Here is a 13,782-nt window from a genome sequence, read left to right as displayed (position 1 = left end):
CCAGTCTGGCCCTCTACCCCTCCCCGGTCTTGTCTCTCACTGTCCAGCCACATTGATCAGCCTGCTTCTCAAGTGTGTGGTGCTGCATTCTGGGCTTCAGGGTTAGTGAGACCAGCTTTTCACTTAACTGGAGATCACTCAGTCATTCGACAAATACTCACTGAGTGCCTACTCTGTGCCAGTATCGTAGACAATGGGGACATCAAGATGAAACAGCCTTTACTGAGCTTGTGTTCTAGAGGGATAGTCAGTTAGTGAATATACTAATTCACTAAATAGTATGTTATGATTTCAGTGGGTGGTCAAGAAGCCTCCTGAGAAAATACCCCTTAAGCAGAGATCTGAAGTGGGTGCAGGAGCACCAGCTTGAAATTTTCCTTGTCTGCCTGTTGAGAGTCCCTCCTCCTATCCCACCCCAACAGTACCCAAATCCATGAGAATGGAGACCTCACCTGGTTCACTTTTCTGTTTCCAGTGCCGAGAATGGGGCCCAACATGCAGGTATCATTGTTTAGTCACTCAGTCAAGTCCAACTCTTTTTGCAACGCTGTGGACTATAGCCCACCAGGCTCCTCCATCCATGGGATTTCCCAGAAAAGAATACTGGAGTAGGTTGTCATTTCCTCCTCCAGATTCCAGGGGATCTTTCTGACCCAGTGATTGAACTCACCTCTCCTACACTGGCAGGCAGATTCTTTACCACTGAGCTATCAGGGAAGCCCCCAGCATGTAGTAGGTGTACAATAAGTATTCTGGGAAATAGAGGTGAACTCAGAAAGGCTCCAATCTCCACCCCATCATTGCTGCTGCCTTTTTTTGTAGAACCAAGAGTACCTCGGCTCTGAGAAGTACAGCCTTTGTAAGGCAGACCACGCCTGTCTTCTAATCTGCCACTTCTGAAACCTCAGTCCTAGCAAGGGAACTCATTTGAGGAAATAGAAATTGTGGTCACTACATAATTAGACTGAGGGATTCTAACAGATGGTGTCTCATAAGGGGAGGTGAGATGCTCAAGAAAGCAAGTGCTTTCTATAACCAGGATTATAATTTAAGGGAGAGTGAGGATGGGGGTGAAAAGGAAGGATGTCAGAACCCAGGGAAGGGCATTTTCCAGGCAACAGCTACCCCAGAGGCACAAAAAAGGGTTTGAGGGGCCAATGAGCAGTCTAAAACACTTGGCTTTGCATCTGCTTACTGACCAGGCCAACTCAGAAAATCGTTAAACTTCTGACCTTGTAAAGAAAGTTATTCTGGCACTTGTTCAAACAGTTGGAAGATTTTATTCAAGACTATTGCCTCAGGGAAGAGAGATGGGGTTCAACTCTGAGTACAACGGGGACAGCTGAGGATTCATAGCCAAGAAGCAGAGAGAGGGGCAGTGGATGGAAAATTGTGAAGAAGAGACCTCAAAGGTAGGGGGATTCTTGCTAAACTAGCCTAACAGGATTCTTGCTAAAGGCAGGCCAGGGATTTAGAAATCAAAGGTGGGAGATGGAGAACTTGATTAGAGAGAATCAAGTGATTCTCTATAAACTGACTTAGCAGGGTTCTTGCTGAAACTAGACTCTGTAATGATGAACACTGAAGCCTGAGGACATGGCCTCACTGAGAAGAGGGCTCAGGAGTTTCAACAAAGGTTGGTCAAGGAAGGTCTCTGTCAGCCTCACTTTGCTCATCTGGTAAGTGGGGACAAACACACCAGCTTAATTTTTGGATGAAAATCTAATTTATATTCCCGTTTTACATCATGCTTCAAGATAAACACAGGACAAATAGATTCAGTGTAAAAACAAAAACTTACAGAAAATGTAGATGAATATTTACATAATCTTGAGAAAGAGTTTGTAAGTATGATATTCAGAGAGACAAAACAAGCTTAATCAGTTTGACTAATGGCAGACCTTGCCACTTATAAGGTATATGCAAATGCCAGTTAATTAAAAAAATTATTGCAGCATCTATTCCAAAGAATATATATATTTCTCAATTTTATCACTCTATTCTACCCCAGAAAACTTAAAGAAATAAGCTTTATTTCCTGATTTTGTTAAATAAAATGGGACTTGAGCTTATGTTGCATTTGTTCATTTCCTTCCTCCTATTGATATTTCAGTTCTCTGGATTAATTAATTTATTTTTATGTACTTTGGACTGGACTGAGTCTTCACTGGTATGTGAAGGCTTTCTCTAGCTGCGGCAAGTAGGGGCTACTCTACTCTCACCTTGCAGTGTGTGTGCTTCTTACTGCGGTGGCTTCTCTTGTTTTGGAGCACAGGCTGTAGAGCACAGGCTCAGTAGTCGTGGCACACAGGCTTAGTTGCTCTGCGGCGTGTGGAATCTTCCCAGACCGGGGATCAAAAGTCCTCTGTGTTGGCAGGTAGATTCTTAACCACTAGACCACACCCTCTGGATTAATTTAATGGTGCCAGACAAGTGCTATGAACCAATTAGCCATGTAATATATTGACTGGATGCCATAAAAGGTTATATATTAGTTCCCTGTCATACAGAGTGAAGTAAGTCAGAAAGAGAAAACATACATATTAACACGTATATGTGAAATCTAGAAAATGGTACAGGTGAACCTATTTGCAAAGCAGAAATAGAGACACAGATGAATAGAACAAATGTATGGACACCAGGTGGAAAGAGGCTGCTGCTGCTGCTGCTGCTGCTAAGTCGCTTTAGTCGTGTCCGACTCTGTGCGACCCATAGACGGCGGCCCACCAGGCTCCCCCGTCCCTGGATTCTCCACTACTATGTATAAAATAGATAACTAATGAGAACCTAAAGTATAGCACAGGGAACCCTAGTCAATGCTCTGTGGTGACCTAAATGGGAAGGAAATCCAAGAATATATTCTTAAGGCATAAAGAAGACTTAAAAATTATTTAAAGATGAATACCATAAAAGAAAAATGATCATAAGAGAAGACACTCCCATCAACCAGCAAACATAAGGAACAACTCAGTACCGCAAATCAGAGAAATGTAAACAAAACCAAAAAATTGAAAACACTTACTCAAAGGCTTAATCAAGAATTTGGGACTGTTGTAAGACAATCACAGTGACAGTGTAACTAATGTTCCATCAAATTCTAAATATTGTAAATGAAAGGCCATCCCATAAATATATGGAAACTAGAATGATTTCTTTGGGCTATTAGATTTTGATGCAAAGATAAAAATGATTCACTTGTGTTAATATTTAGTTATATCCAGCAGCTTCAGCTGCATGCAGCAAATTCTGATAAATTCTCATTTCATTTTTATTCTGATACAAATATTCTCTAATTTTCCTTATTATGGTTTCTTAGATATACCTATCATTTAAAAGTGGACATTTCATTTCCAAATACATGAAGTTTTTAAAGTATCTTTGGTGTTAACTTCTAAGTTTGATAGTTATCATTTAATGGTTCCTTCTCTGTAATCACCCTGTGTGTTTTCAGTGTTTTAACTTTATTGAGGCTTTCAATGGCTAAATCAAAGATCTCTCTTGGTAAATGACACATTGCATTTGAAAATATCTGGGCTATTTTCAAATATCTTTTGATACTGATTTCTAAAATAATTCCACAGTGATAAGAGAACAGACTCTGAATGATTCCAATACCTTTAAGCCATGACATTTTTGCATCTTGTTTTATGCACCTGGATATTTTCCAGTGTCTCCTGGTTTATAGTCTATGGGAACTTGAATTTGTATCCTGCTACTGTGTGAAAATTGTATAACTCTTAATTATGTTGAATTGGTTCATAGTGGTTTTCAGGTCTACTATATCCTTCTGCTTTTCTGTCTATTCATTCTATTAAGTTTTGAGAGTTTGATATTGAAGCTCCAACTAAAAATCTTAATTTATCTACTTAAAAAATAATTGTAATATGTAATTTTAATACATATGAAAATGCAGAACAATGTAGCTTTGTTATGTATTTTCCATATCTCCTGTAAATGTGTTGTCATACTTTCATAATTAAAAAAAAAAAAAACCAAAAAAATGATTCATAACTAGCACCTTCATCCCTGATAAACATCTCTTCAGTGCTTATTGGCTCTCAAACTTAAACACCTTAGGATCAAATCAATTTATCACATCATCTTCTTAGAAGTAGTAGTTTTTAAAAGAATAACATGTACACACCAACTCCAAAGCATGTGGACGGCTTACAGACAGAGTTGAAAATTTCCACGGGTTCTGACCCACAGGCTGGGGGAGGCTGGGAGTGGCAGGGAGGTGTTCGTGTGAGCACAAGGGGACGTCGCTCTAGAACAGACTCTGTTATTGCAGGTCCGTCACTGCATTTACATAAGCAGTTATGTGTGTCGACTATGTGCACACGTGTCTTAGGAAGAAGAAAATGATTGGAGAGGAAAGACAGCAACACATGATTTGAATTTCACCATTCAAGAGAAAAGGATGTCAAATGCTGGCTGGACACTCAGCAGTTCATCCGCAAAGCCTTCAGCCAAAGTAATGAGAGGGACAAGTGAACATCCCTTGTTAAAGATCAACTTTCCCAGGGAGCAAAAAGAATGCCAGGGCGGTGAGACAAAAGACATGCCTCTTCATCATGAGTGTCGTTCATAAAATGCCCTTTTGTCTATTCAGAGCGATTTTAGTCCTTGGCTCTGTGGGCCAAGGGTAGAAAAGAGCAAGAAGGAATTTTTATCATTAGGCTTTCAATGAACTGAACTTTCTACAAAAGAATTCAACTTTGACTAACTTAGTCCTGTACTTATTTTTTTTTAAGCAAGGGTGGTTTGGTTTTGCTTTTTAAAGCTAGAGGATGCCATATGGTAAGTGATTTTGCTGAACACTGCAGAAAATGTTTTTAAATGGATGGTTTGTTAAGTGTATTTGAACCTGGAGTGGAAGAAAAGAAAATAGAATGCTAAGTTTTTTAATAAAGACTGCTTGCCTGGCAAAGGGATATTTCCCCTTGGAGTTGATAAATACATTCAACATTTGCTGAGATCATAATCTTAAGTCCTTAATGAGAGCTGATCACTACCCCTACTCCCACCCCAGCAGCCAGCCAGAAAGGGAGCAATCTATTTGCTGGCACTGAGGTATCAGTTAGTTGCTAACTAATGAAAGCCTTTCCCCACCCCAGATGAGAAAAAAATGCACACACTTGGGAAGCACTGATTGGCAGCACCAGGTCTGTAGTACTCAATGCAAAGAGAAGGCTCATGAAACAAGAGAATTTACTCTAGAGGCTTCCTTCCTCTGTGCATCAGCAAAGAAGCTGTGATCAAATATTTATTAGCTGTGCCTTTGGCTGAGCTATCTAAGCACAAGAGAAAGAGGGAGTTTTAAGGCAAGGGCCAGACATCTGCTCTTTAATTAAGCACAGAAGTCTCCAACCACCCCCTCCCTCTTGCTCCTGAGCTGTGTGTGCTTACTTATTTTGCAGCTGTATTTAGTCACGAAATTTCTTCCAGAGCCACTCTGAGTCTGGGGAGGGAACCCATGACCAATGAGTCAGATTTGTTTTAACTTGTGAAAAGGGTTATTGATGAATTGAGATGGCATTCCTACTCGGTCAGGATAAACCCCAATCATTGTGGTAGAGGGTGAAGAAAAGCCCACTTCAAGTTGTCCTCCCTGCGTCCTGGAATTCAACTTGCGGTCCCACCCCCACCTACTCTCTGCTCCTCTGGAAACCTTTCTCATTGGCACAACAGGGTCATTCGTCCAGTGGTAATACAGAAAAGCCGGGGCCAGGGGCCGTCAGGTCTCTCTTTAGTTTAGCTCTGGGTGCACTAAAAGTTCTGTTAGTTATCTCAGCACTCTTATCTTACTGATCCTCCCTTGTAGATGATGATCTACAAGAAGAGGTTGAACTCTAGTGTCAACCTCTGTGTCTATGTGTATGAGATCTGTAGTTAGAGCCAGGGAGTTTAATCATTCAAGCAGACAGCAGTCTCAAAATTCAATGGAGCACGAGGTTGATGTTAACAAGAAGGAACCCCCGCCTTTGGACATTCTGATTTAGTAGGTTTGGGATAGAGTCTACTAATCAACTTTTTTTTTTAAGTTTACTATCTAGCTTTGTTTTACTTCATTTAAGTTTTTTTTTTAATGTCTTTATTTTTAATTGGAGGATAATTGCTTTACAATGTTGTGTTGATTTCTGCCGTACATCAAAATCAATCAGCCATAGGTATACGTATGTCCCATTGCTCTTGAACCTTCCTTTCAACTCCCACCCCATCCTACTCTCTGGGTTATCACAGCACACTGGGTTGAGCTCCCTGAGGCATACAGAAAATTTCCACTGGGTATCTATTTTATTAATACATGTGGTAATGGATGGGGCTTCCCGGGTGATTCAGACGGTAAATGCCTGCAATGCAGGAGACCTGGGTTTGATCCCTGGGTTGGGAAGATCCCCTGGAGAAGGGAATGGCAACCCACTCCAGTATTGCTTGGAGAATTCCACGGACAGGGGAGCCTGACAGGCTAGTTGATGGCGTGTTAGAGTTGGACACGGAGTGACTAACAGTTTGACACTTTCATGGTAATGTATATATGTTAATGCTACTCTCAATTCACCCCATCCTCTCCTTCCCTCACCGCGTCCACAAGTTTGTTCTCTACGCCTGTGTCTCTACTGTTGCCCTACAAATAGGTTCATTAATACCGTTTTCCTGGATTCCATATATATGCATTAATATATGATATTTATTTTCCTCTTTCCAACTTACTCAACTCTTTATAACAGAGAACCTGCTAATCAATATGTTCAAAATCTTTCCAGACTCTAATTGAGAATTTTTCTGGGTCTATATGAAATTCTATTAATCTAAATGCATTAATTATTTATATGAAATGGCACCAGAAAGAATCAGGTTCATTATTGAAAGAAAAGTCAAGGTGTAAACACACACACACGCACACACACCGCACTGTCCAGCACGCCTCAGTGGGAACCAGGGAGGGTCTGGCTGCTTCACCTTTTTGGAGTCCCATCTTCCTTTCTTTTACAATGGAGATGACCAGGCTGTTCTATATATGTAGAATGATTTGTTAAGCCAGAATGAAAACTCCCTAAAAAGGAAAAAATACTCAACAGAAATGAAAAAAAAAAACCTGATTGTAGCTGACCAGTTAGGTCTGCCCATATGATTTCACCTTGAGGTCTGACTCAATCTCCCCTTTTCAGCCAGCACGGTCTGGCCAGAAGACGATGTGACTACAGGTGTGACAAGTGAGAAGACGACCCTGGGTGTGGAAGATTACACGACAACCCCAGCTGCCAGTAAAGAATCCTTGGCAACTCCGGTGAGTGTAGCAGGAAGAGAGGAAGTTGCTTCATAGGCATGTGATCACATGCAGGGATATTTTGAGACTGGCTTATTTCAGTATGCTTGAGCATAATGCCCCAGTGTTCATCCATGTTGTAGCGTGTGTAAGAATATTTTCCCTTTGGAGGTTGAATAATATTCCACTGTATGTAAGTATATATTACATTTTCTTCATGCATTTGGATTGCTTCCAACTCTTGCCTATTGTGAATAATGCTGCTATGAACATGGACGTGCAAATAGCTTCCAAACCCTGCTTTTAATTCTTTTGGGCTTATACTCAGAAGTAGCATTGCTGGATCATATGCTAGTTCTATTTTCAATTTTTCTAAGGACCTCCATTCTGTTTTCCCTAACGTTGCAACCATTCTACGACCCCATCAACAGTGCACAATGGCTCCAATTTATTTTCTGTTCTTTTGATAGTAGCCATCCTAACTGGCATGAGGTGATAATCTCATTGTGCTTTTGATTTGTTTTTCTCTGATAATTAGTGTGATTGAGTATCTTTTGTATGTTTTTTGGCCATTGTGTACTATATTTGGAGATTGATTTACTCAAGTCCTTTTTCCATTTTTAAAATCAAGTTATTAGATTTTTTTGTTATTCCTTTATAGGAGTTCTATATACTTTTATCAGATAAGGTGATTGTGAGTATTTTCTTCCATTCTGTAGGTCGCCTTTTCATTCTGCTGATTGTGTCCTTTGATGCACTAAGTTTTTAAGCTTGATATAATTCCACTGATCTGTTTTTGTTTTTGTTTTTGCCTGTACTCATTAGCTTGTTGAATGCTATATTAACATGAACTTTAGAGTCAACAGAACCATTTCCAAGTCTTGTTCTGTTGCTTGTTGGCTATGTGAGCTTGGGCATATTATCTTATCTCTCTAAGCCTTGTTCATATAATAGGGCTAATAATAGAATTTACTTCTTGAAACTTCCCTGGTGGTCCAATGGTTAAGAATCCGCTTTCCAATGCAGGGGATGTGGGTTCAGTCTCTGGTTGGGGAACTAAGATCCCACATGCTGTGGGGCAACTGAGCCCACGTGCCACAACTACTGAACCTGCGCATTCTGGAGCCCTCGAGTCACAACTAGAGAAGTCACAACTAGAGAAGCCTTCCAGCAAGGAAGACCCAAAGCAGCCAAAAATAACTTACAAACAAAAAAAATAGAACTTACTTCTTAGGGTTTTTTTGTGGTGTTAATGAGGATGTATTTAGAGGGCATGGCAAATGGTAAGCTCTGGGCGAAAAAGAGCATTAAAAATAATACAACATAATATGTGCTGAGTAAACGTTACAGGAAAAAAAGTACCATTCACGTTCAAGGGAGGAAAAGAATTAATGCCTAGTGACCCAGTATTTTCTAAAAAGTTATACCTCAGGAAGTCAGCATGCTCAACATTTGGGATTTATTTCTGGAGTAGACATGATTTTATTCCTGTCTCCACTCTTGTTTCTTGTGTGTGTTATCTTGTTTCCACTTTAAATTTATGTCATCATATAGCATATACATTTATGCTCCTTTAAGTCCATTTCTGACATAAGATAGAATATATATTTTACAATATTAAGTTTTATTTCTGTTTTTCCTTTTACATCTCCAATAGATGCCAGCAGGAACAGAGAATGTAACACATGGTCACGGAGAAGATCTGCCAACTGCCGAAGGCACAACAGCCGAAGGCACAACAGCCAAGAGCACGCCTGCCAGGAGCACACCTGCCAGGAGCACAACCACAGTCCTTACCCGTGTACCAGCGACTAGTCACTCCCAGGGTAAGAAAAGCAGTCACCCCAGTATGGCTTGATCTTCTTTACAACCATCAGTGCATTCCCAAAAATCCAGGGACAAATATAATCATCAATATGGCACATGCTGGAATGTAAGCACTAATTTTGAACCAAGCTTTGTGAAGTAGGTTCAGAGTTCATATTTACTGGGTTGTTGAATTCTGCTCTCTACTTCGAATGACAGGTAGTGATAATGCCCCCACAAAAGTAGGTGAGATAGCTACTAGTGTCATATTGCTGACCCTAAGCTGATATAATGCTACACAAAAAAGCTTTGTGTTGACGCCCAAGAGGGTAAAAGTTAGCCAACCTATGTATATCTTAGTAGATTCTGTCCTAACATTGAAACTCAACATTCAAAAAACTGATCCAGTCCCATCAGTTCCTGGCAAATAGAAGGGGGAAAAATGGAAGCAATAACAGATTTTATTTTCTTAGGCTCCAAAATCACTATGAAAAGACACTTGCTCCTTGGAAAGAAAGTTATGCCAAACCTGGATAGCATATTAAACAAAAGTCTGTATAGTCAAAGCTATGGTTTTTCCAGTAGTCATGTAAGGATATGAGAGTTAGACCATAAAGAAGGCTGAATGCCAAAGAATTGATGCTTTTGAATTGTGGTCCTTGAGAAGACTCCCTTGGACTGCAAGGAGATCATACCAGTCAACACTAAATAAATCCTGAGTATTCATTGGAAAGATTGATGCTGAAGCTGAAGCTCCCAATACCTGATGCAGGGAGCTAACTCATTGGAAGAGACCCTGATGCTGGGAAAGATTGAAGGCAAAAGGAGAAGGGAGCAGGAGAGGATGATATGGTTCCATAGGATCACCAACTCAACGGACGTGAATTTGAGCAAACTCCAGGAGATAGTGGAGGACCAAGGAGCCTGGTGTGCTGGAGTCCATGGGATCACAAAGAGTTGGACACAACTTAGCGACTGAACAGCAATAACATTGCTAACATTTACTATCTTACTGTACATTGAGTTCATATCTGTACACATGATGCAAGAATCTATTCTAAGCCTGTCTTACCAGGCTTTGGGGTTATACTTTACAGCTGGTATATGCAGCAATGTGAATGGAGGCGCACCTTGGGGAGAAATTCTGAAGAACAACTTTGAGTCTGCATCACTATTATGAGGTTTAGACCATCACTAATGATTGTGAGGAAAGATGATTGCCATTACAACTTAGTAAGAGGAAGAGCTTCCTATTTCCAGAGTTTTCTTGAAAGAAATTCAGTTATTTGGGATATTTTTAAAATATGCCTTATTTTGTAGTAGATAGGGGTGGAAGAGAAAAGGAACTAATCTAGTAACTGCAATGAATGCTTGCTAACTTGAGCAATTTCCTATCATATGTACCTAGTTAGGTGTTTTCATCTTTAAATTAAAGTAAACATAAGGACCTCCCCTGAACCCAAGATTCCTAAAACCAGTTGCACAGCTGAACACCTAGAAAGTTATTCCTTATTGTTTGATATACAATTCCCAATCACCAATCTGGTTTTTAAAACTCTAAAGCACTTCTGCAGATTTTTTAAATGCTGTGTATTTGTACACCTATGGTCACAGCAGCATTATACACCATAGCTGAAACATGGAAGCAACCCAAGTGTCCACGAATAGATGACTGGGTAAACAAAATGTGTCATATACATGCAATGGAATATTAGTCAGCCTTTAATAAGAAGAAAATTCTCACACATGCTATAACATGGATGAACCTTGAGGACTAAATGGAATAAACCAGTCACCAAAAGACAAATACTCTGTGATTCCACTTAGATGAGGTAAATAGAGTAGTCAAAATTACAGAAAGCAGAATGGTGGTTGCCAGGGGTTGGTGCGGGGAGGGAATGGAGATGGGTAGAGAGTATCAGTTTTGCAAGGTGAAAAAGAGTTGTGGAGATGGATGGGGCTGATGGTTGCACACCAGGTAAATGTACATAATACCATCAAAGAGTATACTTAAAAATGGTGAAGATAGTAATGTTTATATTATGCGTACGTTACTACAAAGATAGAAAAGTTTCATAATATGCTTAGAAAATGATCCCTAAAGGTTACTCTAAGATATTAAAGAAATGCTTGACATTAAACACCAGAGCGAACTAAATAGGGTTAAACAAGGAAAGAATCAATATAATTAGTCATTGGAAACATTTCAAAATTTTGGAGAAGCATTGATCGTTTGTAACAAGTGCTGACAGCTTATTCATGGCAAGCCGCAAATGGAGCATTCCAAGTTGAGTATTTTTTTTATATCATACCAGAATATTTCTCCTATTCCTTAAAAAGAAAATGTCTCAATTTCCTGGAAAATACTCATGATTACTTTCTTGTCTGTCTTCTTCCCCACCCTTTCACAAACACTGTGACTTACGGCACATTCCTACTTCATGCATCAGTGTTCCAAGAAATTTTCACATGTGAGTTAAAATGTAATTACAAACACTTGGCTTTTTAAGAGGTAATTTTATTAGACTGCAAATGCCTTTACCATCAAACGCCCAAGTTTGATGATGTTCATGTGCATGATACATTCGAGTGATCACAGTCAGTGTAATTGGGAAGAGGCTTAGGGAGTATAAGTCTAGTAAACTTTAATTTAGTGATGAATCATCCACAAACTTTATTTTGATAATATATTTTGTGGAAAATGGTGTCATTGATGGTGATAATGTTGTGTTATGAGCCCAGTATGTTGTGTCATGAGCTACCATGTTAAGACATGAAAAACAAATGTTGGACCTGCCTCTACTGGTAGTTGTCAGCCAGGTATAACATTCAGGGAGTTGATAGGATGACACCTTTGTTCTGGGCAGGCCTCAAACCCAGAAGTCTCCCAACTGCTTTTTTGAGTTGGTGTGATCAGCTTGAGCTTCATGTAAATGTTCTAGAGCCATGGGTTCAGCTCCTGCAGGAAGAGATGGGTTCAAGGACCTGTACTCCGGGGCCATGAAGTTAAAAGACACTTGCTACTTGGAAGGAAAACTATAACAAACCTAGACAGTACATTAAAAAGCAGAGACATCACTTTGCCAAAAAACATCCATGTAGTCCAGTGTTCTTGCCTGGAGAATCCCAGGGACGGGGGAGCCTGGTAGGCTGCCGTCTATGAGGTCGCACAGAGTCGGACACGACTGAAGTGACTTAGCAGCAGGAGTCAAAGTTATGGTCTTTCCAGTAGTCATGTATGGATGTGAGAGTTGGACCACAAAGAGGGCTGAGAACTGAAGAATTGATGCTTTCAAACTGTGGTGTTAGAGAAGACTTTGAGAGTCCCTTGGACTGCACAGAGATTAAACTAGTCAATCCTAAAGGATATCAACCCTGAATATTCATTGGAAGGACTATTGTTGAAGCTTCAGTATTTTGACCATCTGATGCAAACAGCTGACTCTTTGGTACAGACCCTGATGCTAGGAAAGATTGAGGGCAGGAGGAGAAGGGGACGGCAGAGGATGAGATGGTTGGATGGCATCACTTGACTCAGTGGACATTAGTTTGAGCAAATTCCTGAAGATAGTGGAGGACAGGGGAGACTGGCATGCTGCAGTCCATGGGGTCTTAAAGAATCAGACACAACTTAGCTATTGAACAATGACAACTCTGGGGCCATCTTGAAAGGATGTCTTTTTTTTTTTTTTGGAAGATGGACCTGATATAGAGTGGATAACTTCTTTTCTTTCCAAATCAACCATTAGAAAAAGTAACCATCTTATAGTTGATGATTGGCTGGTTTCACTTTTGATTAGGAGAGTATTGGATATCTGATATTTTGCAAATCGTGAGCTAAGATTCTAGGGGTGAGCCTGATTAAATCACATCTCTCTGTTGTCTCATTAAATTAAGGCCTCTCAACTTTTTCTTTATAAACAACTACCACCTAGAAGAGTGAAGGGCTCAGTATACCAACAAGTTGATGGGAGAAACAAAAGGCCTATATTTTTTAATAGAATTGTGTAATAATTATCTGAAGAAAACAATGTTATTTCTTACTTCCAGAGAGGTATTCATAGTTAAGCAACTTATATCCACATGCTAGGTAAATAAGAATATTCACATTTGAACCACTAAATTAGAGTTAGCTGCAGATAGAAATCCTATAATAATAGTGCCATAAATACAAAGGGAGTTCCAGAAAAACAGCTACTTCTGCTTTATTGACTATGCCAAAGCCTTTGACTGTGTGGATTACAGCAAACTGTGGAAAACTCTTAAAGAGATGGGAATACCAGACCACCTTACCTACCTCCTGAGAAATCTGTATGCAGGTCAAGAAGAAACCATTAGAACCAGACATGAAACAACAGACTGGTTCCAAATATGGAAAGGAGTACGTCAAGGCTGTATATTGTCACCCTGCTTGTTTAACTTATATGCAAAGTACATCATGAGAAATGCCAGGCTGGATGAAGCACAAGCTGGAATCAAGACTGCCGGGAGAAATATCAATAACCTCAGATATGCAGATGATGCCAACCTTATGGCAGAAAGCGAAAAAGAACTAAAGAGCTTCTTGATGAAAGTGAAAGAAGAGGGTGAAAAAGTTGGCTTAAAACTCAACATTCAGAACACTAAGATCGTGGCATCTGGTTCCATCATTTCATGGCAAAATTGGGGAAACAAATGGAAATAGTGAGAGACTCTATTTTTGCTGC

General features: G+C 39.9%; 1 protein-coding gene across 1 annotated transcript in view; it reads left to right on the top strand.

Moving 5' to 3' along the window:
- PDPN (podoplanin) overlaps positions 1–13,782 on the top strand; it is a 35,152-nt gene that overhangs the window by 16,627 nt on the left and 4,743 nt on the right. The window contains exons 2-3 of the mRNA XM_027565351.1: positions 7,173–7,291; positions 8,928–9,096. Of these exons, the coding sequence (XP_027421152.1) occupies positions 7,173–7,291; positions 8,928–9,096 (288 nt within the window). The remainder of the gene's footprint in view (positions 1–7,172; positions 7,292–8,927; positions 9,097–13,782) is intronic.

Source organism: Bos indicus x Bos taurus, chromosome 16 (assembly GCF_003369695.1).
Source record: "Bos indicus x Bos taurus breed Angus x Brahman F1 hybrid chromosome 16, Bos_hybrid_MaternalHap_v2.0, whole genome shotgun sequence".
Taxonomy (NCBI): Eukaryota; Metazoa; Chordata; class Mammalia; order Artiodactyla; family Bovidae; genus Bos; species Bos indicus x Bos taurus.
Note: the sequence above shows the minus strand (reverse complement) of the source record. Positions and strands in the feature narration are given on the sequence as shown.